Below are 26,812 nucleotides of genomic sequence, written 5' to 3'. Positions count from 1 at the left end.
TTCTTATTTTCATCAATGCTATTAGTTTAGTTCTCCATTTATTAATTTATTTTTAAAAAATCTAATTGCAGAACTTTCCTTTTGTACCTCTTCTATTTCATCTTGTTGGTTAATGCTATAATTGTAGCCTATTAACATATTTATAATTCCTTATTTTGTCATGTAATGTATTCTGAGTATTGTCTCTACAAGTCTGATAAATGATCACTGTGTGTCTAAGTTCCAGTTACTAAATGCTACATGAAGACCATTCTCTTGGTCATCACATTAACTTATTTTACAGTTGAAGAAACTAAACCTTAAGGGAGTTTAAGTACCTTGTTTGAGGCCACCCAGTTGGAGAATGGCAGAGCTGGTTTCAAACCTAGGTCTTTTTAACTACCAACAATGTCCTCATGAAAAGGAAATAGCCAGGGTAGGTGTGAGTAGGGCTTTCCAGGCTTAGCTGCTGACAATTACAAGCAACTATGTATCTTTGGAGTATAGGAAGCAAATGTGTAATAAGGACAACATGGTGTAGGGCCCTGCTACTCAATGTGGTCCTCAGACCAGCAACATTGGTATCACTTGGGAGTTTGTTAGAAGTGCAGTCCTCAGGCTCCACCCCAGGCTTCCTGAATCAGAGTCTGCATTTTAAGAAGTGATTCATGTGTGCATTAAAATTTGAGAAGCACTGCTGTAGTGTACTGTCCCCAAACGTTAGTCATTTGTATACCACCTGTACAATTTTGGCTCTATCTGTGTACTCCCTATAAGACTTACTGTTTTTTAATTGACTCATTAAAAGTTTATGTCTTTTCTATTTGAAATAATTTTACTTAAAAACAAATGGAAAAGCAGTAAGAATTCCTGTATATTCTTCCCCCAGATATTCTAAATGCAAACCTCTTACATAATCATAGTACAGTGATCAAAATCAGAACATTAACATTGATATCTGATCTTGTTATCTAACCAGCAGACCTCACTCACATTTTGCCAGCTGTCTCACTAATGTCTTGTGTCTGGGGCAGTGTCCAGTCTAGGCTCAGATGCTGCATTTTGTTGTCATGTCTTAGTCTCCATTAATCTGAGTTCATCAGTCTTTTTTTTTTCCCCCCATAAGTGTGACACAGAAGTGATGTTATATCCTTCTTGGTATATCAGCAGTCATAGGATGTCAATTTGTCCCTCTACTGGTGATATTAATTTTGATCACTTGGTTGGGGTGGTGGCTGCCGGTTTTCTCTGTATCAAGTTACTATTTTTCCTTTTGTATTTAATACATATTTTGTGAGGGAATACTTTGAGACTATATAAATATCTTGTTTCATATTTCATTCTTTTACCTAACTTTAGCATCTGTGGAAGATACTTGCTTGAAACAATTTTTACTGTGGTGACTTTCTAATTCCATCGTTCTTTATTCATTTATTAGTTGGTATTCAGTTGTAAGGAAGGTACATTTCCTTGTTCCTGATTTATTCATTTAAAAAGGTTACATCAATATGGACTCTTGGATTCTTTATCTTGTGGGTTATAATTATGTATCTTCTTGATCCCAGATATAGCCAGTGGGAACCCCTTCACATTGGCTCCTGAGTACTTTTGACATATCCCTATAATTTTTTGAGCATTTTTCTTTCTGGCACTACGTAATATTCCAGGCGCATCTTGTACTTTCCCTCTGTTAGCCTTAGAATCAGCCATGTCTCCAACCAACCTTGGATAATTCTATATAAAACCCATGATCTGGGCACTCTGTGCTCATTGGTGTCAATGCTTCTAGGCCCTCGCAACACACAAAGCTAGAAATTGTGTGTATGTGTATATAAATATCTATTTCTATATCTGTGTGTGTGTGTGTGTGTATATATATATATATAAAAAGCCATGAGTTCATACTGATGTTTTCAATTCCAACTCAGTAACAAGATTCATTCTAGCCTTCCCCCTTCCTTATCTGAAACTCTTTTTCTGAGAGCCAGACATTTGGCTTTCTATCTACAGCATATTTACTTACGTATTTGCTCAACCTTAGAGTATATGTACTTAATTTCAGAATTGTTATATCCCTATGGAAAACTAGAATACAATATTTGTGGTTAGTTCTTTCTGAGATTGACTCAATTTTAAAATAAAAGTTGTCTTATTGTTTATGGAAAACCAGTAGGTATTAATTAAACACATAATTAATTACTAAAATAAAAAGTGTTCGTGCATCTCACCTTGGAAACCACCAGAAGAGAATAGCATGATTTGTCCCCCAATGTTGACTGTGTTTACCAGTTACTGTGTGGTCTTAGGCAAGTTATTTAATCTTTCTGAACTTAAGTTTTCTCACTTTTGAAAATTTTGCTGACTTTTGATGCATAAGCAGGAAAAAAAAGAACTGTACTACCGGAGTATACTAAATTAATGTTACAGAAATGGTAGGCTGCAAGATCGTTTTTAGGTAACTGAACTAGAGCGTGGTATTACTACGTTATGTCGATCATTAACTTATAAACTTAACCCCAGGTACCCTCAGTGTTTACACATGTTAGAACTGCTCCAATATGAACACTTCCGTAAGGAGTTGGTGAATGCTCAGTGTGCGAAATTTATTGATGAGCAGCAAATTCTGCACTGGCAGCACTATTCTCGGAAGCGGATGCGCCTTCAGCAAGCCCTGGCGGAGCAGCAACAGCAAAATAACACATCAGGAAAATGAACAGTTGGATCCAGACCAGGCTCTTAAGACATGTATATATTGCTTTTGTACAGTGAAGACAAAAAAAGACTCATCCTATGTACCTTTATTGTGGTAGCACCTAGAACCGTTAGTGTGCTATTTAATTGAACTAACTTCTTCTTGTTAATAGATTATTTCTGTTAAACCAGAATTGTTTTACTTTGATTTCCCTGTGGATTTGTAAGCTTTTATTAGTATTTAACACAGTCAGCTGAGTAAGAATAGAAATGTTAGGTGTTTCAGACCAATTTAAGGCAGCGGGGGGCGAGGTGAGGGGAGGGGCACCGAATATCCCCAACTCTAAGCTGAGCTCTGTTTTCATGTACAGTGGGGCCTGGGACAAGTCTGTCTCCTGGAACCTTGCTGTCCCTCAGATCAGCTATCCTGCCCTTCATGTACAGAGTGAGAGGTGTGGAGTAAGTGACCTCTTTACGTCAGACAGCAGGAACCGCATAAAGATTCTTAAATTCTGCAGGGCAGGATACATACCTGTATCACCAGTTGCTTTGCAAGAGAGCTTTAAGGAAGAATCATTGGTATGTCACTGACCTAGTAATGGCAGGGAGAAGATTGGTGGTTAACTACTAATTGGACTCTTGACCTTAAGACTAGAACAAAGGTGAGGAGCCTCAAATATTTGTGCTCATTTGGGAAAGCTGACCTTTATTTGGCAGATACCACAAACCAGGCACAATGTTAAGTGCTTAGTTGCATTCTCATTTTATCCTCAGAACGGTCCATGTTCATAAGGGAGGAAACTGAGGTTTAGACAGGTTAATGGTTACACAGCTAGTAAGTGAAAATCAATGAGACTGACTCACAGGCTGAAGTCCTTCCCATCACTAGGTTATACGGTCTCTGACCTCTCTGCCACCCGCCTCATCCCAAGTAGCGAAGCATATTCAGACAGCTGTAACAAAACTGCCAGCATTAAGCAGAGGCTGGATTAGATGTGCTGTGCTGTGCTTCCCTTCAGTGGTTAGGTTAAGGTCTACATTCTAAAGCCAAAGAAGGAGTTTTAGGAATAACAGTTCTTTGTAAATTCGTGGAATTTAAGGTAAAAGATCCTAACTCCTTTAGAGATTTGGAAGCTGTCTACTGCACTATTAGGGGCTTTTAGGTATTTCTGTCGTCTCCAATAATAGCTTCCTTTGTGCTATTACTGCCACTCCTGAAGAGTTATTTTACCTATGGTAGCTTAAAAATACCCATCTATTAAAGCAAACTGAGGGTTCATGAGCATTTTAATAGCACTCTCTATTGTTTAGACATGTACCAATTTTTTACATCATTTATTTACTTATTGCTAACATGAATTCAAAGCAAGTATGCAGATTCTTTTATTCTAGAGCAGATCAGGAAATAAAGACACAATTGCTGTCATCAAATCTTAATCTTCAGAGAACAACATCTCCACGAGGTTGGCCTGAAGACACTCAGATTCTACTAGTTTTTGAGGCTGTAAGAGAACAACAGTCATATCTTAACCCACAGCTACAAAAATGTTATTAGGAGGGGAATGAGTTGTTCTACCTTGAGTGACACAAGTCTTGGAACAGAGAAATTATGCTATTCAGAAACTATTAATTAGTTGTAACAATCTTTATGAAATAGTTAAGATATTTACCTTAAGGTGAATCATTAAAATACTTGGCTCCGTGGACTAAAACAGGAGACAGGAAGCCCAGTGTCACCCCTTCCCTTTAACTCTTTAATTTAGAATCCCGGGGCCATGACTAAACTAGAGGACATGCCCTTTCTCCTCATCCAGAATTACGAATTAAGTCGAAAACAACTATTGATGCCACTGTTTTAAGGAATTGTGTGTTAACCAACTTTCTTCAACAGTGCTTACAGAATTATTATTATTATTATTATTTTTTTTTTTTTTGCGGTACGCGGGCCTCTCACTGCTGTGGCTTCTCCCGTTGCGGAGCACAGGCTCCGGACGCGCAGGCTTAGCGGCCATGGCTCACGGGCCCAGCCGCTCTGCAGCATGTGGGATCTTCCCGGACCGGGGCACGAACCCGTGTCCCCTGCATCGGCAGGCAGACTCTCAACCACTGCGCCACCAGGGAAGCCCACAGAATTTTAAAATAACAATGGCTTTTAAAAGGCATGAAAAAAACCCTAATATTTGCATTATTAATAACTTATTGGGATAGGCCATAGGGATGGACAGCCATGTGTATTTTGAATACATTCTGAAGAGCAATGTGATATTTGGGATGAAATGTCAAGATCTTTTCAAATTTGAATCCAGAACAAGTTAAAAGAGTTTTGATAGGGTGAACTGTATCCCCAACACAGTTAAAGAAAGATACTCACTGTTCCATATTTAAGTAGTGTAGGCACTGCAGTTAATTTCAACTTTTTCCTGAAGTCATTATTTGGATCTTTCCAGCTATTTCAGAAGGAGAAAGTGATCATGAAAAACATTTACTTGGTTTCTTACATTCTGCTTGGTATTTGATACATTCCCACTTTCAGTCTTTCAGTAATCATTGTTTTTGTTGTAAACATTTTAAAAACTTTGACGTCTACGACATATATTCTCCTGTGCAAAGTTTTCATTTAAGTGAATATATACTAAGATATAAAGTAAATGTAAAGACAATTAAGTTCTGAACTAACATCAGGCCAAATTATTGAATTACCCTTACCTAATACAAACGGCTGAACATTCAAATTTTTAATTTGTATTTAATATCTTCTAATTGCTTGACTTATCCGACTGTACCTTAGAACTCGGAACCTGAATCACAAGACCCTTCCCGCCTAAATTTGCAAGAGTCTAGTGCATGTCTGGGAAATAGAGTACGCATTGCCACTTACTAAGGTTTTTCTCCTACTTGGCAGTAGATGAACACACATCCTTCACCAGCATGCTTCAGCCCCTCTCGTACGACCGGTTCAGCTTTTTAAAAAGTTGATAGAAATAATTACCAACTTTACAATGAGGCACTGATGAACAGCGTCCCCCTCCCCTCCCCTCCCCTCCCCTCTCCTCCTCTCCCCTCAGTCTTGGTAAGTACTCAGACTTTATCCTGCAGTTAACTGAGGAGATTAACAGAAGTCACGTGTTTTTTTTTTTCTGATTTTGAGAGCCACTTTAAGGGTAAGGACCCCACTCTCAGTCCTGATTTGTCCCCAGGCCACAGCGCCCAGAACAATGAAAGACAAATATTTGTTGACTTATCATAAGGAGACCAAGTCACGTCACCCGTAAGACACTAATCACATTGGGGAAGTGAAAAGTTCTAATGGACCAGATTCCAAGATTACCTGGGTCGAATGGTAGAAGAGCACTCTTGGCGGGGCGGGAAGGACTTAATAGGAGAGTCGGGAACAGGGTAGGAAAAGGCAAGGTGAGAGCTCACATCGCCCTGCGGGACTCCGGGAGCAAGACTCCCTCCGCTTCCTCTCCACCCCACTCTCTGGCCATAGCCTCGGCCTTCCTGCCACTTCCTCTGGGCTGCAGCCCCCGAATCCCGGCCTCACCCTGCACGCAGTCGGGGCACCAGCTTTTGCCTTCGGCGTCCTTAGAACCAGAAAAATAGGCGAAAATGGTCTTGCCACTGTGCTGCTCCACCGCCTGCATGAACTCCACGTAGCCGTACACGCTCACCTCCTCGTAGCGGGCCATCGGGAGAGCGTGCCTCGGAAAGCTAGAGGTGTCTTGGGTTCGGCTGCCGCTGGGAGGAGTTCCATGCGGGATGGGGCGAAGCTGTTTCCGGGTGGGCGGGGAGCTGGGCAGGGTCTGAGGGAGCAAGCCTTGTTCTGAGGTGCTACGGGAGCCTCTGACGGCCAGAACTCCTCCGCACCGTCTTTCTGTTCTCTCTTCTCAGGTCTCTCAGTGCTGGCTGCACCCCGAAACCCCGGCTTCTGCTCCTGTCTGGTCCCGGCCCCAGCCCCATGTGCAGTGGCTGCAAAACCTGCCGCCACGCAGCCCCTGGACCCTTAGGTGGCTCCGGAGCCTTAACGGCTCCCAAGCCGCCCTGCGCCCGTTGCCATGGCGACTGGGCGAGCGGCCGGAAGGGAGGCCTAGTTGCGGCCCCCAGCCCGCTTTCTGGTAGGCGTGCCGCGCCCCAGACCAGGTGGGCTCTGGCCGGAGCTGGGGGGATTGTGGGAAGCCGCGTTAGGAGTCATGGATCTGCGGGAGAGGAGACTTTGACCCAGCGCAGATCCTGCCGCTCGTCGGGCCTAATTACCTTTTCTCCTGCCGAGGCTTTAGTGGGGCCCCGGGACCGGGGGGCGGGCGTCCGGGGCTGGGCGGGGGTAGGGGGCTGGGAGGGAGGAAGGCTCCGAGGGCTGGAGCTGAGTGTGTGAGTACGTGTGTGGAGCCTCCCTGGGAGCCGGTGCTGAGACAGAAAGTGCCGCGGGGCTGCGTTGGGAAGGCGGGAGTCGTCCTGGAGCGATGAGTGGGGCGGCTGGCCCAGGGGTCTTGCCGGGGCTGCGCGGGGGCGAGCTAGCGGCGGAGAGGCCGGGCCGCTGCGTGGGGCCCAGCAGGTCCGGGCGCGGAGTCCGGCGGCCGCGGGAGAAGAGACGGGGTGCAGGGACGTCCCGAGGCCGTGGAGGGAGGCGCCGGGCGAGGTCCTCGGTGCGGGAGACGCGCTGTGTGAGTGCGGAAAGGCTGCAGGACTGTCGGCGGCCATGGGGAAGAAGACCTGCAGCGGGGACAGCCCAGGCCGCCGGGGCGAATGAGGCTGCGGGGACCCCTGGCACGGCAGGCTCGATGGAGGCTGCAAGGGACCTTGGGACTGTGTGGGTGAACGGGGCAGTGGGGGAACCCCAGGTGGTGGGGTCTGTCGGCTCTGTGTGGGTGACTGGCACTGGGGAGGAGGAGGAGACGGCTCATAGGAGCCCCAGAGGCTGTGAGAGAAAAGGTCGTCCGGGATCTACGGGGCATGAGAGCATTCTGGAACTGTGGTTGAAGGTGCAGGCTATGAGGGCAGCTTCAGGATGTGGGGAAGGAAGCAGAGTCGAGCTCCATCCCGTGTCTGCAGGAGAAGGGCCGGTTGAAAGGGGGGTTCCTGGCCGGGCTTCGTGGGTAGAGACCAGCCGTGGTGGTCTCACCGGACCATGGGTGAAAGGACAGGCCAGGACAGCCCCCCGGGCCGCAGGAGTAGCCATAGCTCCGGACCTAGGGGCAGGTTGTGAGAGGGCCTCAGGTTCGTGTGGGCAGGGCCAGGCTGTGAGGATGCCACCTGTGGCTGTGCCTGGGACTCTGGACGCAAGTTCTGGGATTGCCCCACACCCGCGGGGGAGAAGACAAGCCGTGGCGGTGCCTGGGCCCGTGGAGGGGATAGGCTATGGGGTTGCCCCGGGCTCTTGGGGAAAAGGGCCGACTGGGGGGGTTCCCGGGGCCACTGTGGGATGGCCTGAGGCTGTGGAGGTACCCAGAGCTGTGGAGGGAGAGCCAGGCGGCGGGGCTGCTCCACGTCTGCGGGGGAGGGAGCAGGCAGCGCAGGCGACTGTCTGTGGGGATACCCCAGGCTTAGGGGGAAGGGGGCGGACTACAGGGGTGCCCAGAGCTGCGCGGGAGGAAACTCCCTCTGTGGGTGCCCCAGCCGCGTGGCGGAGGAGACAGGCCGTGGAGGAGACAGACGCCGGGCATCTCCCTGGCCTGTGGGGCACCGGACAGCCCATAGGGGTGCCTTGTGCGACTGAAGCGGGAACGAGATGTCAGGGTGAGCCAGGATTCGGGGAGAGGGGGCAGGCTGTGTGGGTGGAGACAGGCTCTGGGGGCGACTCCGGGTCCCGGGAAGCTGCACAGCCTGCAGAGGTGTCTGGTCCTGATGGGCAGGAGGCAGGTCCTGGGGGCACTCCAGGCCTGTGGGACATAGGACAGGCTATGGGAGTACCTAGGGCTCTGGGGCCAGAGACAGGCTGTGGGAGTGTCCGGGGTCTGTGGGGAACGGAGCAGCCTGGGAGGGTGTCCCAGTCTCCGGTGGTAGCGGGAGCCGTGGGAGAACGGACCAGCGGTGGTGGTGTCCCAGGCCTGTGGGCTAGGCAGCAGGCTCTGGGGGTGCCACCGGCTGATGCAGTGCGGGGGGCTGTCGAGGAGGAGACCTGCGGTGGGAATGTCTTGAGCCTGTGGGAAAGGAGGCGGGCTCTGGGGGGGCAAGAGGCTCCGGTACCTGCAGCTTTAGGGGGACCCGGGTCTGTGGATCAGGAGGCTGGCTGTGGGGCTGCCTCATGTCTCTGCGTGAGAAGACAGGCCCAGGCCGGGGCTGCTCCAGGTCTGCGGGGGAGGGAGCAGGCAGCGCAGGGGCTGTCTGAGGCAGTGGGGTCGCCAGAGGCAGCAGGTGTGTCCAAGCACAGGAGTGCCCCAGCAGGGGTGCCCACAGCTATGTTTATGTCTGGGTCTGGAAGCGTACCTGCCAGGGTGCCTGCCGCTGTGTGGGTGTCTGGCTCTGTGTGTCAGGAAGGCGGCTCCAGGGATGACTTGAACCTGTGGGGAGAGGTTCGTACTGCCAGGATACCCTTGGCTTCAGGGGTACCTATGGCTCCCCAGGAGCTGTGGTCTGTTGGAGAGGATACTGGTTGTGAGGCTTCCCCAGGATCATGGGGAAGGAGACAGAGTGCTAGGGTTCCTGTGGCTGCTGAGGTGCCCACGGCTCCTCGGGTACCTGGTCCCCTGGGGGTGGAAACTGACCCTGGGGGTTTCTCACGCTTGCCAGGGAGGGGACAGACTGCAGGAGTACCTCTGACCGCAGGGGTGTCCACAGCTGCTGGGGCCCCTGGGCCGCTGGTGGGTGATGCCAGCTCTGGGGGTGGCTCAGGGGTATGGGGAAGGAGACAGGCAACTGAGGTGCCCACTGCTGCCAGGGCTTCTGGACCTGGGGATGGGGAGACTGACTCTGAAGGCGTCGCAGGCCTATGGAGAAGGAGAGCTGACGGAGCTGTCCCTGGGGCTGTCAGGGTACCTCTGTCTTTGGGGGTGCTTGCAGCTGTAGGAGTTCCCACGGCGGGGCGCCGGCCTGCCGCAGTGTGGGTGACTGGGTCTGCAGGAGAAGAACCCAGTGCGGCTGTCTCCAGCCTCACGGCGGGGAGGAGGCCGTCCACAGAGGGCCCCGGGGCTCCAGGGCGGGAGACAGGAGGTAGAAGTGTCCTGGGGTTGCCGGGGGTGGTGTCCTACACCTGTGGGCATGGGACCAGGTTATGGAGCTGCCCAAGGTCTGCGGGGGAAGAACCGGACTCTGAGAACGTGCCAGGGTTGTCCAGGACAGGCACGGCTGGGGGGGTGAATGAAGCCGAGGAAGTGCCCCCGGTTTCAAGGGAGGAGACAGGCATTGGCCACTTGAGAGATAATGCACAGCAGGGTGGGAGGAGACAGGCTGCAGGAGGGTCTAGAATCAGAGGGAGGGGGGACAATTTGGGAGAAAATTGTGAGGGGGAGGACAGATTGAGGGGTGCATTCCAGTAGTATATATATATAGGGAACAGGTTGGGGGACCCTGGGGCTCTTTGGGAGGGAGCAGGTTGGGGGGAGATTTGTCCTGGGTTATGGATGAAGGCACAGGCCGTAAGGGTGTCTCAGGATGGGGGAGAGAGATAGTTCGTGGAGATGCCTCACCGTATATGGGATAACACATTGGGGGGTTTCCTGGCACAATGGGAAAGGGACAGGTTGCAAGGAGATGGGCGTCCCAGGACTTTGTATAAGGGAACGGTTCGGGGTGGGTGTCCCTGGACTTGGTGTGTGTATGTGCTTGTGTGTGTGTGTGTGTAGCATCCCTCGAGGTATCCTGGAGCTGTGGGGCTCACCTAGTTTCTTCCTGTTGGAGAACGGACTGTTAGACCTTTGGCATCCCGGGGGAAAGTACTGACCACGTACAAGCCGCGGATGCCCAGGCCCCAGTTCTGCAGGCTCCTTCATTCTGCGGCTCTGGCCCTGGACTGTGGTGATGTCAAGCCAGTTGGCATTGCCTCACTTGGGTGCCTCCTCCCATCTTCGCTTTTGATCATGTCTCTACAGCCTTAGAAATAAGGAGTCTTTATATTTCTACAGATGTGTCAGTCTTTAAGCAAATCCTGTCTACAATCCTTGAGTTTATTCAAAAGCTTAATTTAGGGATCTTTTAAAAAACCCTGAATTTCCCAGTTGAGTTCCTATGGGATTCTTTGAGAGGACAAGCTCCCCCATGCAGTTAACACCAGTCAGTTTATGGAAAATCTGCTTAATTTGACAAATGTTGAGTTAAAGTGTCCACTATGCTCAAAGCACTGTTGTGGGGAATCTCAGAGAAGAGCAAGACAAGGCCCTAACCCTCCAGGAACCTTGTCTGGCTGGGAAGATGAGACAGATACCTGTGAAATAGGTAAATAATGACATGAGCAAGTGTGTGAGTGCAGGGGCAGTAGTGTCTATAAGGAAGCATTCAGAATAGGGAGAGGCACTGATGCGTGTGTAGTTTACGAAACGCTCTCATCTGTTAGACACTGTATGTGAATATAGGGTGGGGGGAGTTTGGGGGAAATTGAAGATGTACAGAGGTCGTTCAGCTAGTTAATGGCAGTTCCTGGCGTCAGTCTACGTACTCCGATGCCACAGGTTTACTTAGAGTCATTCGGAGTTATGTCCTTTTGAGCTACCTAGAAGAGTGAAGCGTATTGCTTTTTGGTTAGTAGTTAGGATTTATTAATGTAGGCTGTATATCCGTAAACCTTCCTTGCGGGAAAGTGCTTGTTTACCATAGCAGAGCTCTGTTTTTGGAATAACGTCTTATCGGCGGCCTTTGAGATGTGAAATTTGGAATGAAAAGGGCTCGAGAGGTAGTCATTAAGCTAGTGTGTCCCCTATTCGCTTGGAAGGTAGAATTTCAAAAGTGTAGTTGCTTTAGTAAGTGGAAGAAACTGTCATATACCTGTCCTTAAGCACTCACTCTGTAGTAGGAGTGGCTGGGGACTACTAGAATATTGTTATACGAGCACGGCATTGTGTTTTACTTATTCTTTCCTTTTGTTTGAATACAGTTGGTCTGAAAGTACTTTCTTTTATTTTAGGCAATGATTTTAGGAGAGAACTGTCGGCTCATGACTGAGCTTTCACTATTGTACTACACTTTCTGACATGATGGGATCAGGCAGACCAGCCTCAACCTGTGTTCATCTAGCATCTAGTGTCCAACTGGATGGGAGGAGTGACCCCAGGAAACTTCAGACCCAGGTAGTTTCGTTTTATTTTTCTCTTCAGAGTTTTGTCATAAAACATTTCAGACAAAGAAAAGGGCAATGAACACATTTTAAATCACCTTTTAGATTTAACCATTATCACACCTAAGAAAATGGACAAAAAATAATTCCCTAATATTATCTAATAACCAGTCTTTATTCAGCTTCACCCAGTTGTCCCCAAAATGTCTTTTCCCCCAGCACTGTAATTTATGCAAATCTTCAAACATACAACAAACAGAATTTTACAGTGAACCTGTAGATTCCAATACTATTTCACGTGTTTGTTCCACTGCCTATCTATCCTTCAGTCCATCCCTCTAGAATCCATTCATCAATCCCTCATACTTTTGGACTCAGATCAAAATAAATTGCAGGTGCTTCCCTGGTGGCGCAGTGGATAAGAATCTGCCTGCTAAGGCAGAGGACACGGGTTCAGCCCTGGTCCAGGAAGATCCCACATGCCACGGAGCAGCTAAGCCCATGCACCACCACTACTGAACCTGCACTCTAGAGCCCGCGAGCCACAACTACTGAGCCCGCGTGCCACAACTACTGAAGCCCACATGCCTAGAGCCTGTGCTTCGCAACAAGAGAAGCCACCGCAACGAGAAGCCTGCACACTGCAGTGAAGAGTAGCCCCCGCTTGCTGCAACTAGAGAAAGCCCGCGTGCAGCAACGAACACCCAACACAGCCAAAAATAAATAAATAAAATAAAAATAAAATAAATAAGTAAATTGCAGACCCTGAGTACCCTGAGTACTTGAGCATGCGTATCATACACTAGAATTCATTCTTTTTTAAAGATATTTTTTTTTTTGATGTGGATCATTTTTAAATGGTCTTTATTGAATTTGTTACAATACTGCTTCTGTTCTGTGCTTTGGTTTTTCGGCCCGAGGCATGTGGGATCTTAGCTCCCCGACCAGGGGTTGAACCTACACCCCCTGCATTGGAAGGCAAAGTCTTAAAACACTGGACTGCCAGGGAAGTCCCCTAGAATTCATTCTTTGTTTACCATTTTTTTCTTTTGATGTGCATTTTACATCTGCAACAAATACACTGAAACGTATACGTCTTGTCACATTTGCTGAGTTTTGACAAGTGTATACACGTGTATAACTCATACCACTATCAAGATACAGATCATTTACATTACCCCAGAAAGTTCTCTCGTGCCCCTTCCTAGTCAGTCCTACCCCGGCCCTCCACAGGCAACCACTATTCTGATTTTTTTTCAACATAGATTAGATTTGTTTGTTCTAGAGCTTCATGTAAGCAGAATCATATTCTATGTACTCTTTTGTGTGAGGCTTCTTTCACTGGGTATGATGTTTCTGAGATTTGGTGTAATATTTCTGAGATTCATCCACCTTGCTGCATGTATCAGTAGTTTGTTACTTTTGAATACTGAGTAGTGTTCCATAGTAAATGTGTACCACTGTTTATTCATTCTCCAATTGATGGACACCTGGGCTGTTTGGGTCACTATGAATGAAGCTGCTATGAACATTCTTGTACAGATCTTTTTGTAAACATGTTTTCATTTCTCTTGGGTAAATACCTGGAAGTAAAATTGCTGGGTCATAGGGTAGGTGTATGTTTAGTTTTTTAACAAACCAACAGACCTTCTTCCAAAGTGGTTGTACCATTTTATTTTCCTACCAGTAATGAATGAGAGCTCCAGTTGTTCCACATCTTTGCCAGCATTTGCTGGTGTTTTTAAATTATATATATATTTTTAATTAGACCATTCTGGTGGGTGTATAGTAATATCTCAAAGAAAAACTTTTTAAAAATTTTGACATAATTTCAGACTGACAGAAAAGCTGCAAGAATAGTACACAGAATTCCTGGATACTCTTCTCCCAGATTCCCCAAATGTTAACATTTTATTACATTTTCCCTCCCTCTCTCTCTCCCTCCTTCCTTTTTTTTCTCTCTCTCTGTCTCACTACACACACATACACACACACACAATTCTAAACTGGTTAAGAGTAAGTTACAAACTTGATGCCTTTTTGCCCCTAAGTACTTTTGCTTGTGTAATCGTGGTACAGTGATCAAAAGCAGGAAACTAACGTCAAATGATGCTATCATGTAATCTACAGACCTCACTGAGATTTTGTTAGTTGTTCCAATAATGTCCTTCATAGTGAAAGAAAATCTAAGATCATGAGTTTCGTTGTCATGTTTCTTTAGTTTCCTTTAATCTGAACGATTTTTGAGTCTGTCGTATTTCATAACATTGACATTTTTGAAAAATACAGGCTTGTTATTTGAGGATTTCCTCTCATTTTGGGTTTGTCTGAAATTTTCTTATAATTACGTTCAGGTTATGCACTTGCGGTGGGAAAACCACCGAGGTGATGCTGAGTTCTTCTCAGTGCATCATATCAGGAGGTACACGCTGTTGATTAGTCCCATTACTGACAATGTTAATTTTAATTATTTGGTTAAGGTGGTGTCTGCCAAGTTTTCCATTGTAAAGTTACTCTTTTGCCTTTTGTAATTGGAAGTATCTGTCTTTGAGACTATGTTAATACCCTTTCATTCCCCAAACTTCATTTGCTAGTTTAGCATTCACTGATGATTTTTTTTTTTGATGGTGGGAGTATGGATTGTTAAGCTGCGCCTTAGTACAGGCGCTGGGGCTTTTGCCCCTGGTGCTCTTCAAGTTCAAAGCCCGAACGTTCTGCCAGTTTTTCTTGAGCAACGACACCAGGAAGTGGACAGCTAAGTGGATGTTGTGCGCAAGCTCGTCATCTGTCATTTTCATGTGGCCAGCAGCCACTGCCAGACACAGCACCTTCTTCGTCTGGAACTTGATTGTGGACTTCACTTCATCAGCTTCGGCCGCCGTGTTCTCATTGGGAGTCAGCAAGGAAGGGAACTTGCCAGCCTTATTCAGGCCCGGGCCCAGGATTCGTGGGATCTCCTTGATCATAGATTCTGGAGCCAAAAAGGCATCATACTTCTTGGCCAGCTTCTGGACCAGTTTCTTATTCTTGTTGAGTTTCTTCAGGGCCTCGGTGTCCACGGGGGGGCTGTCCACAGCCTTGGCCTTATCACAGTGCTGCTGGTCCCCCAGAACACGTACGGAAAACTTGGGGCGGGGGAGTGGACTTAATCCTGACGGTGCCCGAGAAGCGTTTGTCCTTCTGAGAGTCATAGTTCTTCAGGCTGATCTGAAGCTCCACCATCTTCAAGAACTTCCGGCGCTTGCGCTGGTTCTCGTGCAGCACTTCCTGCACCGCCTCGTGGAGGGCGCCTCGGGGGACTTTGCTGCTCGTGGTCCCTCGCGCCGCGATAACCAGAAAAGAGCTCATTGATGATTTTTGCCTGAATCAAGTTTTTATTATGATGGTAGGCAAGTGGTGACTTATTTATTTATTTATATCAGAGCAGACTTTTAGATTGTTACTTAATTCAGTATGATAGTCAAATGGTCTCTGATTTGGCCAGTGAAATGAGAGTCACTTCAAGCTGATTCCAGTGTCCCTTTCACGTTTCCATCGATCTTTGACCACTGTTTGCTATAAAAAGATATTCCAGGCTCAGCATAATTTTCCCCTGTCCCAGCCCTAGAATCAGCCATTTATCAAAGGAGACTTCATCCCTTTGGTGGAGAATGAATTTTAGGAATCAGTATCTGGGTACTAGATACGCTCATTGGTTCTCGGATGTCAGTGTTTCTCTCATATGTCCTCTCAGAGGACATAACTGGGAAATAGATGTATATACTTGCGTACCTGTACACACATTTGTATGCACATCTGCACTTCCTCCTTCCTTTCCCCCTCCTCTCTCTTACTGTATTCCTTCCTCCCTTTCCGTGTGTCTGTTTGTCTGTCTGCCTATCTGTCTATATTAAACCCATGAGTTCACACAGGTATCTCCAGTCCAATCCAGCACTTCCAATTTGTAACTCCCGTATTCAACGGTGTGAAACCAGTCTCCAGTTATCTACAGTATGCGTCCTCATTTGCTCAATCCTAGAATGTACAAAACTGTTTGAGAATTGCAATCCATGCCTCTGCAAAAAAAGAACCCTACAAATTAGAGTTCAGTATTTGTTTAGAGAACGCTTTGTCTTTAGCCTGAGGGCATAGAGTCCAAATGCTATGTTCAAGAGTTAATTGGGTTGATTTTTTTTTTTTAAACCTCCACTTTTTAGTGTAGTTATGTTAGGCATTTGAACTTCATTTTGGTTCGTTGGTTTCTGTTAGTATTTATTTTTAGGGTTTTCCTTCATCCGTATGAATTTTATTTATTATCTTCCTCCCTTTCTCCCTACCTTCTTCTCTTCCTTCCTGTCTCTCTAGTATATGGGAAACATTAACGTGGTTCCAAACAAACGTGTGCAAAAAGGAACAGTCAATGAAGTATTACCACCCCCCGCATTCCCTCTATCCTTTCCACCCAGTTCCTACCCACACCCTGTAGATACCTAATCTTATTATTCTCTGATTTTTTTTTTTTTTTTTTTTTTCCGCGCATAGTTTCTTTTGTTTTCTTTCATTTATTTATTTATTTATTTATGGCTGCGTTGGGTCTTCGTTGCTGAGTGCGGGCTTTTAGTTGCAGCGAGCGGGAGCTGCTCTTCGTTGCGGTGCTCAGGCTTCTCATTGCAGTGGTTTCTCTTGTTGGGTAGCACGGGCTCTAGGCACGTGGGCTTCAGTAGTTGTGGCACATGGACTCAGTAGTTGTGGCTTAAGGGCTCTAGAGCACAGGCTCAATAGTTGTGGCACACAGGCCTCGTTGCTCTGCGACATGTGGGATCTTCCTGGACCAGGGCTCGGACCCATGTCCCCTGCATTGGCAGTCCTGGGGGCACTCCAGGCCTGTGGGACATAGGACAGGCTATGGGAGTACCTAGGGCTCTGGGGCCAGAGACAGGCTGTGGGAGTGTCCGGGGTCTGTGGGGAACGGAGCAGCCTGGGAGGGTGTCCCAGTCTCCGGTGGTAGCGGGAGCCGTGGGAGAACGGACCAGCGGTGGTGGTGTCCCAGGCCTGTGGGCTAGGCAGCAGGCTCTGGGGGTGCCACCGGCTGATGCAGTGCGGGGGGCTGTCGAGGAGGAGACCTGCGGTGGGAATGTCTTGAGCCTGTGGGAAAGGAGGCGGGCTCTGGGGGGGCAAGAGGCTCCGGTACCTGCAGCTTTAGGGGGACCCGGGTCTGTGGATCAGGAGGCTGGCTGTGGGGCTGCCTCATGTCTCTGCGTGAGAAGACAGGCCCAGGCCGGGGCTGCTCCAGGTCTGCGGGGGAGGGAGCAGGCAGCGCAGGGGCTGTCTGAGGCAGTGGGGTCGCCAGAGGCAGCAGGTGTGTCCAAGCACAGGAGTGCCCCAGCAGGGGTGCCCACAGCTATGTTTATGTCTGGGTCTGGAAGCGTACCTGCCAGGGTGCCTGCCGCTGTGTGGGTGTCTGGCTCTGTGTGTCAGGAAGGCGGCTCCAGGGATGACTTGAACCTGTGGGGAGAGGTTCGTACTGCCAGGATACCCTTGGCTTCAGGGGTACCTATGGCTCCCCAGGAGCTGTGGTCTGTTGGAGAGGATACTGGTTGTGAGGCTTCCCCAGGATCATGGGGAAGGAGACAGAGTGCTAGGGTTCCTGTGGCTGCTGAGGTGCCCACGGCTCCTCGGGTACCTGGTCCCCTGGGGGTGGAAACTGACCCTGGGGGTTTCTCACGCTTGCCAGGGAGGGGACAGACTGCAGGAGTACCTCTGACCGCAGGGGTGTCCACAGCTGCTGGGGCCCCTGGGCCGCTGGTGGGTGATGCCAGCTCTGGGGGTGGCTCAGGGGTATGGGGAAGGAGACAGGCAACTGAGGTGCCCACTGCTGCCAGGGCTTCTGGACCTGGGGATGGGGAGACTGACTCTGAAGGCGTCGCAGGCCTATGGAGAAGGAGAGCTGACGGAGCTGTCCCTGGGGCTGTCAGGGTACCTCTGTCTTTGGGGGTGCTTGCAGCTGTAGGAGTTCCCACGGCAGGGCGCCGGCCTGCCGCAGTGTGGGTGACTGGGTCTGCAGGAGAAGAACCCAGTGCGGCTGTCTCCAGCCTCACGGCGGGGAGGAGGCCGTCCACAGAGGGCCCCGGGGCTCCAGGGCGGGAGACAGGAGGTAGAAGTGTCCTGGGGTTGCCGGGGGTGGTGTCCTACACCTGTGGGCATGGGACCAGGTTATGGAGCTGCCCAAGGTCTGCGGGGGAAGAACCGGACTCTGAGAACGTGCCAGGGTTGTCCAGGACAGGCACGGCTGGGGGGGTGAATGAAGCCGAGGAAGTGCCCCCGGTTTCAAGGGAGGAGACAGGCATTGGCCACTTGAGAGATAATGCACAGCAGGGTGGGAGGAGACAGGCTGCAGGAGGGTCTAGAATCAGAGGGAGGGGGGACAATTTGGGAGAAAATTGTGAGGGGGAGGACAGATTGAGGGGTGCATTCCAGTAGTATATATATATAGGGAACAGGTTGGGGGACCCTGGGGCTCTTTGGGAGGGAGCAGGTTGTGGGGGGATTTGTCCTGTGTTATGGATGTAGGCACAGGCCGTAAGGGTGTCTCAGGATGGGGGAGAGAGATACTTCGTGGAGATGCCTCACCGTATATGGGATAACACATTGGGGGGTTTCCTGGCACAATGGGAAAGGGACAGGTTGCAAGGAGATGGGCGTCCCAGGACTTTGTATAAGGGAACGGTTCGGGGTGGGTGTCCCTGGACTTGGTGTGTGTATGTGCTTGTGTGTGTGTGTGTGTAGCATCCCTCGAGGTATCCTGGAGCTGTGGGGCTCACCTAGTTTCTTCCTGTTGGAGAACGGACTGTTAGACCTTTGGCATCCCGGGGGAAAGTACTGACCACGTACAAGCCGCGGATGCCCAGGCCCCAGTTCTGCAGGCTCCTTCATTCTGCGGCTCTGGCCCTGGACTGTGGTGATGTCAAGCCTGTTGGCATTGCCTCACTCGGGTGCCTCCTCCCATCTTCGCTTTTGATCATGTCTCTACAGCCTTAGAAATAAGGAGTCTTTATATTTCTACAGATGTGTCAGTCTTTAAGCAAATCCTGTCTACAATCCTTGAGTTTATTCAAAAGCTTAATTTAGGGATCTTTTAAAAAACCCTGAATTTCCCAGTTGAGTTCCTATGGGATTCTTTGAGAGGACAAGCTCCCCCATGCAGTTAACACCAGTCAGTTTATGGAAAATCTGCTTAATTTGACAAATGTTGAGTTAAAGTGTCCACTATGCTCAAAGCACTGTTGTGGGGAATCTCAGAGAAGAGCAAGACAAGGCCCTAACCCTCCAGGAACCTTGTCTGGCTGGGAAGATGAGACAGATACCTGTGAAATAGGTAAATAATGACATGAGCAAGTGTGTGAGTGCAGGGGCAGTAGTGTCTATAAGGAAGCATTCAGAATAGGGAGAGGCACTGATGCGTGTGTAGTTTACGAAACGCTCTCATCTGTTAGACACTGTATGTGAATATAGGGTGGGGGGAGTTTGGGGGAAATTGAAGATGTACAGAGGTCGTTCAGCTAGTTAATGGCAGTTCCTGGCGTCAGTCTACGTACTCCGATGCCACAGGTTTACTTAGAGTCATTCGGAGTTATGTCCTTTTGAGCTACCTAGAAGAGTGAAGCGTATTGCTTTTTGGTTAGTAGTTAGGATTTATTAATGTAGGCTGTATATCCGTAAACCTTCCTTGCGGGAAAGTGCTTGTTTACCATAGCAGAGCTCTGTTTTTGGAATAACGTCTTATCGGCGGCCTTTGAGATGTGAAATTTGGAATGAAAAGGGCTCGAGAGGTAGTCATTAAGCTAGTGTGTCCCCTATTCGCTTGGAAGGTAGAATTTCAAAAGTGTAGTTGCTTTAGTAAGTGGAAGAAACTGTCATATACCTGTCCTTAAGCACTCACTCTGTAGTAGGAGTGGCTGGGGACTACTAGAATATTGTTATACGAGCACGGCATTGTGTTTTACTTATTCTTTCCTTTTGTTTGAATACAGTTGGTCTGAAAGTACTTTCTTTTATTTTAGGCAATGATTTTAGGAGAGAACTGTCGGCTCATGACTGAGCTTTCACTATTGTACTACACTTTCTGACATGATGGGATCAGGCCGACCAGCCTCAACCTGTGTTCATCTAGCATCTAGTGTCCAACTGGATGGGAGGAGTGACCCCAGGAAACTTCAGACCCAGGTAGTTTCGTTTTATTTTTCTCTTCAGAGTTTTGTCATGAAACATTTCAGACAAAGAAAAGGGCAATGAACACATTTTAAATCACCTTTTAGATTTAACCATTATCACACCTAAGAAAATGGACAAAAAATAATTCCCTAATATTATCTAATAACCAGTCTTTATTCAGCTTCACCCAGTTGTCCCCAAAATGTCTTTTCCCCCAGCACTGTAATTTATGCAAATCTTCAAACATACAACAAACAGAATTTTACAGTGAACCTGTAGATTCCAATACTATTTCACGTGTTTGTTCCACTGCCTATCTATCCTTCAGTCCATCCCTCTAGAATCCATTCATCAATCCCTCATACTTTTGGACTCAGATCAAAATAAATTGCAGGTGCTTCCCTGGTGGCGCAGTGGATAAGAATCTGCCTGCTAAGGCAGAGGACACGGGTTCAGCCCTGGTCCAGGAAGATCCCACATGCCACGGAGCAGCTAAGCCCATGCACCACCACTACTGAACCTGCACTCTAGAGCCCGCGAGCCACAACTACTGAGCCCGCGTGCCACAACTACTGAAGCCCACATGCCTAGAGCCTGTGCTTCGCAACAAGAGAAGCCACCGCAACGAGAAGCCTGCACACTGCAGTGAAGAGTAGCCCCCGCTTGCTGCAACTAGAGAAAGCCCGCGTGCAGCAACGAACACCCAACACAGCCAAAAATAAATAAATAAAATAAAAATAAAATAAATAAGTAAATTGCAGACCCTGAGTACCCTGAGTACTTGAGCATGCGTATCATACACTAGAATTCATTCTTTTTTAAAGATATTTTTTTTTTTGATGTGGATCATTTTTAAATGGTCTTTATTGAATTTGTTACAATACTGCTTCTGTTCTGTGCTTTGGTTTTTCGGCCCGAGGCATGTGGGATCTTAGCTCCCCGACCAGGGGTTGAACCTACACCCCCTGCATTGGAAGGCAAAGTCTTAAAACACTGGACTGCCAGGGAAGTCCCCTAGAATTCATTCTTTGTTTACCATTTTTTTCTTTTGATGTGCATTTTACATCTGCAACAAATACACTGAAACGTATACGTCTTGTCACATTTGCTGAGTTTTGACAAGTGTATACACGTGTATAACTCATACCACTATCAAGATACAGATCATTTACATTACCCCAGAAAGTTCTCTCGTGCCCCTTCCTAGTCAGTCCTACCCCGGCCCTCCACAGGCAACCACTATTCTGATTTTTTTTCAACATAGATTAGATTTGTTTGTTCTAGAGCTTCATGTAAGCAGAATCATATTCTATGTACTCTTTTGTGTGAGGCTTCTTTCACTGGGTATGATGTTTCTGAGATTTGGTGTAATATTTCTGAGATTCATCCACCTTGCTGCATGTATCAGTAGTTTGTTACTTTTGAATACTGAGTAGTGTTCCATAGTAAATGTGTACCACTGTTTATTCATTCTCCAATTGATGGACACCTGGGCTGTTTGGGTCACTATGAATGAAGCTGCTATGAACATTCTTGTACAGATCTTTTTGTAAACATGTTTTCATTTCTCTTGGGTAAATACCTGGAAGTAAAATTGCTGGGTCATAGGGTAGGTGTATGTTTAGTTTTTTAACAAACCAACAGACCTTCTTCCAAAGTGGTTGTACCATTTTATTTTCCTACCAGTAATGAATGAGAGCTCCAGTTGTTCCACATCTTTGCCAGCATTTGCTGGTGTTTTTAAATTATATATATATTTTTAATTAGACCATTCTGGTGGGTGTATAGTAATATCTCAAAGAAAAACTTTTTAAAAATTTTGACATAATTTCAGACTGACAGAAAAGCTGCAAGAATAGTACACAGAATTCCTGGATACTCTTCTCCCAGATTCCCCAAATGTTAACATTTTATTACATTTTCCCTCCCTCTCTCTCTCCCTCCTTCCTTTTTTTTCTCTCTCTCTGTCTCACTACACACACATACACACACACACAATTCTAAACTGGTTAAGAGTAAGTTACAAACTTGATGCCTTTTTGCCCCTAAGTACTTTTGCTTGTGTAATCGTGGTACAGTGATCAAAAGCAGGAAACTAACGTCAAATGATGCTATCATGTAATCTACAGACCTCACTGAGATTTTGTTAGTTGTTCCAATAATGTCCTTCATAGTGAAAGAAAATCTAAGATCATGAGTTTCGTTGTCATGTTTCTTTAGTTTCCTTTAATCTGAACGATTTTTGAGTCTGTCGTATTTCATAACATTGACATTTTTGAAAAATACAGGCTTGTTATTTGAGGATTTCCTCTCATTTTGGGTTTGTCTGAAATTTTCTTATAATTACGTTCAGGTTATGCACTTGCGGTGGGAAAACCACCGAGGTGATGCTGAGTTCTTCTCAGTGCATCATATCAGGAGGTACACGCTGTTGATTAGTCCCATTACTGACAATGTTAATTTTAATTATTTGGTTAAGGTGGTGTCTGCCAAGTTTTCCATTGTAAAGTTACTCTTTTGCCTTTTGTAATTGGAAGTATCTGTCTTTGAGACTATGTTAATACCCTTTCATTCCCCAAACTTCATTTGCTAGTTTAGCATTCACTGATGATTTTTTTTTTTGATGGTGGGAGTATGGATTGTTAAGCTGCGCCTTAGTACAGGCGCTGGGGCTTTTGCCCCTGGTGCTCTTCAAGTTCAAAGCCCGAACGTTCTGCCAGTTTTTCTTGAGCAACGACACCAGGAAGTGGACAGCTAAGTGGATGTTGTGCGCAAGCTCATCATCTGTCATTTTCATGTGGCCAGCAGCCACTGCCAGACACAGCACCTTCTTCGTCTGGAACTTGATTGTGGACTTCACTTCATCAGCTTCGGCCGCCGTGTTCTCATTGGGAGTCAGCAAGGAAGGGAACTTGCCAGCCTTATTCAGGCCCGGGCCCAGGATTCGTGGGATCTCCTTGATCATAGATTCTGGAGCCAAAAAGGCATCATACTTCTTGGCCAGCTTCTGGACCAGTTTCTTATTCTTGTTGAGTTTCTTCAGGGCCTCGGTGTCCACGGGGGGGCTATCCACAGCCTTGGCCTTATCACAGTGCTGCTGGTCCCCCAGAACACGTACGGAAAACTTGGGGCGGGGGAGTGGACTTAATCCTGACGGTGCCCGAGAAGCGTTTGTCCTTCTGAGAGTCATAGTTCTTCAGGCTGATCTGAAGCTCCACCATCTTCAAGAACTTCCGGCGCTTGCGCTGGTTCTCGTGCAGCACTTCCTGCACCGCCTCGTGGAGGGCGCCTCGGGGGACTTTGCTGCTCGTGGTCCCTCGCGCCGCGATAACCAGAAAAGAGCTCATTGATGATTTTTGCCTGAATCAAGTTTTTATTATGATGGTAGGCAAGTGGTGACTTATTTATTTATTTATATCAGAGCAGACTTTTAGATTGTTACTTAATTCAGTATGATAGTCAAATGGTCTCTGATTTGGCCAGTGAAATGAGAGTCACTTCAAGCTGATTCCAGTGTCCCTTTCACGTTTCCATCGATCTTTGACCACTGTTTGCTATAAAAAGATATTCCAGGCTCAGCATAATTTTCCCCTGTCCCAGCCCTAGAATCAGCCATTTATCAAAGGAGACTTCATCCCTTTGGTGGAGAATGAATTTTAGGAATCAGTATCTGGGTACTAGATACGCTCATTGGTTCTCGGATGTCAGTGTTTCTCTCATATGTCCTCTCAGAGGACATAACTGGGAAATAGATGTATATACTTGCGTACCTGTACACACATTTGTATGCACATCTGCACTTCCTCCTTCCTTTCCCCCTCCTCTCTCTTACTGTATTCCTTCCTCCCTTTCCGTGTGTCTGTTTGTCTGTCTGCCTATCTGTCTATATTAAACCCATGAGTTCACACAGGTATCTCCAGTCCAATCCAGCACTTCCAATTTGTAACTCCCGTATTCAACGGTGTGAAACCAGTCTCCAGTTATCTACAGTATGCGTCCTCATTTGCTCAATCCTAGAATGTACAAAACTGTTTGAGAATTGCAATCCATGCCTCTGCAAAAAAAGAACCCTACAAATTAGAGTTCAGTATTTGTTTAGAGAACGCTTTGTCTTTAGCCTGAGGGCATAGAGTCCAAATGCTATGTTCAAGAGTTAATTGGGTTGATTTTTTTTTTTTAAACCTCCACTTTTTAGTGTAGTTATGTTAGGCATTTGAACTTCATTTTGGTTCGTTGGTTTCTGTTAGTATTTATTTTTAGGGTTTTCCTTCATCCGTATGAATTTTATTTATTATCTTCCTCCCTTTCTCCCTACCTTCTTCTCTTCCTTCCTGTCTCTCTAGTATATGGGAAACATTAACGTGGTTCCAAACAAACGTGTGCAAAAAGGAACAGTCAATGAAGTATTACCACCCCCCGCATTCCCTCTATCCTTTCCACCCAGTTCCTACCCACACCCTGTAGATACCTAATCTTATTATTCTCTGATTTTTTTTTTTTTTTTTTTTTTTTCCGCGGTATGAGGGCCTCTCACTGCTGTGGCCTCTCCCGTTGCGGAGCACAGGCTCCGGACGCGCAGGCTCAGCGGCCATGGCTCACGGGCCTAACCGCTCCGCGGCATGTGGGATCCTCCCGGACCGGGGCACGAACCCGCGTCCCCTGCATCGGCAGGCGGACTCTCAACCACTGCGCCACCAGGGAAGCCTATTCTCTGATTTTTCTTCCCTGTGTTTCTTTCTGCACAAATGATCAGATGTGTGTGTGCTTTCTCATGAAGTACTTCTCCCCTTTTTTGAAGGGTGGAATATTAGATACTCTTTTTTGCACTTTGCTCTTTTCACTGAACAGCATATCTGAGAAATCCCTTTGCATGAGTTCATACACATCTTCCTCATTCTTCTTAACATCTTCCTAGTACTCCTCTGTGTGGATGTAGCATAGTTTCTTTTGTTTTCTTTCATTTATTTATTTATTTATTTATGGCTGCGTTGGGTCTTCGTTGCTGAGTGCGGGCTTTTAGTTGCAGCGAGCGGGAGCTGCTCTTCGTTGCGGTGCTCAGGCTTCTCATTGCAGTGGTTTCTCTTGTTGGGTAGCACGGGCTCTAGGCACGTGGGCTTCAGTAGTTGTGGCACATGGACTCAGTAGTTGTGGCTTAAGGGCTCTAGAGCACAGGCTCAATAGTTGTGGCACACAGGCCTCGTTGCTCTGCGACATGTGGGATCTTCCTGGACCAGGGCTCGGACCCATGTCCCCTGCATTGGCAGGCGGATTCTTAACCACTGTGCCACCAGGGAAGTCCAGGATATAGCACAGTCTGAGACATGCTTCTACATAGGCATTTAGGTCAATTCCAATACTTGGCAGTTACAATAGAGCAGTGAGTAACCCTGTGCATATGTATTGTTGGGCGTGTATCTTCAGGATGAATTCCTGGAAGTGAGACTGCTCGGTCAAAAGGCAAACGCATGTGTGGTTTTGTTTGCTGTTGCCGGAGTCCTGCCTCTGAGGGTTGCGCTCCCACCAGCATCCTGTGAGAAGGCCTGTTTTCCCAGTCTTGCCAACAGCATGTGTTGTTATATCTCTTAATTTTTGCTGATCTGTTGCTGCCTCGGTGTATTTTTAATTTGTGTTTTTATGAACTTGACGAACTTTTCATATATTTAAGGGCCATGTTTCTTTTTTTGTTGTTAGTTGTCTGTTATGTGTTTTCACCATTTTCTACTGAGTTTTGGTCTTTTTTCATCTCAATTTACAAATACTTTTCTTCCAGTTTTTCAGTTCTTCGACTTTGTTTATGGTGTTTTTAAACCATAAAAAACAGAAGTTGTTTTAAAAATTTTTATTTTAATGTAGTAAAAATTATCACTCTTTTATTGCATATGGATTTTGAGTCACAGAAAGCCTTTCCCTACACCCAGGTTAAAGAGGAATTCATTCATTCTTTTTTTTTTTTTCTAGTACTTACATGAAATCCCCTAGGTATTTTAGGTTATTTTTACTTTTGGGGAAGATTTCTCCAGTGAGCCCATAAGTTCCAAGTATTGTTCCTCATTCTGTGCACCTTTCAGATGATAATTATTTTTTTTCCTCTCTTATCTTTACTTTTTTCCCCTAAAATACTTTGCTGAAGTTTTATCACACTGGCGTAGTTTAAACAAACTCTTCATACACGTGATTGTATAAACACATGTTCTTGTGTGTGCTGCGAGAGCTGAGGAGGCCGTCTCAAGAATAAGGCATCATAGCTCAGGCTGCACCGGGTGTGCATATGCACGGATTCTCCTAGTGCTGTTTACCTGCCATGGACAGGTCCAAAGCCACGGAATTGTTTGCTCCCCTTGGCATAGTCATCACAGAACAGATAATTTATCCTAAGGAAATAATTTAAAAAGAGAAAAAAACTAAATGCCTGGGAATATTAATTGAAGTAATATTTCTATTAGTGGAAAAGCTGAAACAATCTAGATGTTTAATAATAAGGTTATAGTTAGGTTAAGCATGAAAAGGCCGTCCATTGGATTTTGGAAAATGCAACTGTGAAAAATAATGAAAACTGTGGGAGTATGGAAACATGCCTATGTTTGTTAGGTGAAAAACAAAACCTGTGTCTATCATGATTATAACTAACAAAGACTTAAACCTGCATAAGAAGGTGAAGTGGACTGTTTAGAGCAAGATGCACTTAGGTGTAGGATAAGAGATGTGGTCTAACCACCAGATGAAAAATCTCAGGAAGAGTATTGTCAGTGG

General features: G+C 46.8%; 3 protein-coding genes, 1 long non-coding RNA gene and 2 pseudogenes across 10 annotated transcripts in view; 3 read left to right on the top strand and 3 right to left on the bottom strand.

Moving 5' to 3' along the window:
* Window positions 1–3,498: 3,498 nt before the first annotated feature.
* Window positions 3,499–6,455, bottom strand: TXNDC17 (thioredoxin domain containing 17). The gene is made up of 4 exons (XM_007102802.2): window positions 6,215–6,455; window positions 5,549–5,630; window positions 5,042–5,117; window positions 3,499–4,172 (listed from the first exon to the last, which is right to left on the bottom strand). The coding sequence occupies exons 1-4, from the start codon at window positions 6,357–6,359 to the stop codon at window positions 4,104–4,106; spliced, it is 372 nt and encodes a 123-aa protein (XP_007102864.1). The 5' UTR covers window positions 6,360–6,455; the 3' UTR covers window positions 3,499–4,103.
* Window positions 6,456–6,595: 140 nt separating this feature from the next.
* LOC114487697 (uncharacterized) lies at window positions 6,596–12,580 on the top strand. Of its 2 annotated transcripts, none has more exons than XR_008619231.1 (3): window positions 6,596–6,810; window positions 11,723–11,885; window positions 12,268–12,580. It is a non-coding gene; the product is annotated as an uncharacterized lncRNA (long non-coding RNA). The 2 variants fall into 2 exon arrangements; XR_008619232.1 differs by lacking the exon at window positions 6,596–6,810 and adding an exon at window positions 10,169–11,037.
* Window positions 12,581–14,527: 1,947 nt separating this feature from the next.
* LOC112065983 (60S ribosomal protein L10a-like) lies at window positions 14,528–15,220 on the bottom strand (annotated as a pseudogene).
* A 549-nt stretch (window positions 15,221–15,769) lies between these two features.
* Window positions 15,770–18,421, top strand: LOC129392720 (collagen alpha-1(I) chain). Its single transcript, XM_055089779.1, is given in 3 exon segments — window positions 15,770–15,783; window positions 16,717–17,128; window positions 17,174–18,421. Coding segments are annotated over 3 exon segments (1,674 nt in total).
* A 59-nt stretch (window positions 18,422–18,480) lies between these two features.
* The window catches only part of KIAA0753 (KIAA0753 ortholog), a 55,691-nt gene continuing 47,359 nt past the window's right edge, over window positions 18,481–26,812 (top strand). For all 6 annotated transcript variants that reach the window (XR_008619163.1, XM_024127690.3, XM_028498810.2 and 3 more), the window contains exons 1-2: window positions 18,481–19,226; window positions 19,912–20,074. Coding sequence is in view for 5 of the 6 variants with exons in the window: in XM_024127690.3 (XP_023983458.1) it covers window positions 19,979–20,074 (96 nt within the window). In the remaining variant the exon portion in view is untranslated. The remainder of the gene's footprint in view (window positions 19,227–19,911; window positions 20,075–26,812) is intronic.
* On the bottom strand, window positions 22,717–23,306 carry LOC102987551 (60S ribosomal protein L10a-like; annotated as a pseudogene).

The sequence above is a fragment of the Physeter macrocephalus genome, chromosome 14 (genome assembly GCF_002837175.3).
Source record: "Physeter macrocephalus isolate SW-GA chromosome 14, ASM283717v5, whole genome shotgun sequence".
Classification (NCBI taxonomy): domain Eukaryota; kingdom Metazoa; phylum Chordata; class Mammalia; order Artiodactyla; family Physeteridae; genus Physeter; species Physeter macrocephalus.
This window is presented reverse-complemented; position numbering and strand designations above follow the sequence as displayed.

Excerpts from the sequence above, each read along its gene's own strand:
- TXNDC17 (XM_007102802.2), bottom strand. The coding sequence starts at position 6,359 with ATGGCCCGCTACGAGGAGGTGAGCGTGTACGGCTACGTGGAGTTCATG. Across the intron at positions 5,631-6,214 it reads GTGCCCCGACTGCGTGCAGG|CTGAACCGGTCGTACGAGAG; the intron begins GTGAGGCCGGGA and ends CTTTTTAAAAAG. Across the intron at positions 5,118-5,548 it reads CAAGTAGGAGAAAAACCTTA|CTGGAAAGATCCAAATAATG; the intron begins GTAAGTGGCAAT and ends CTTCTGAAATAG.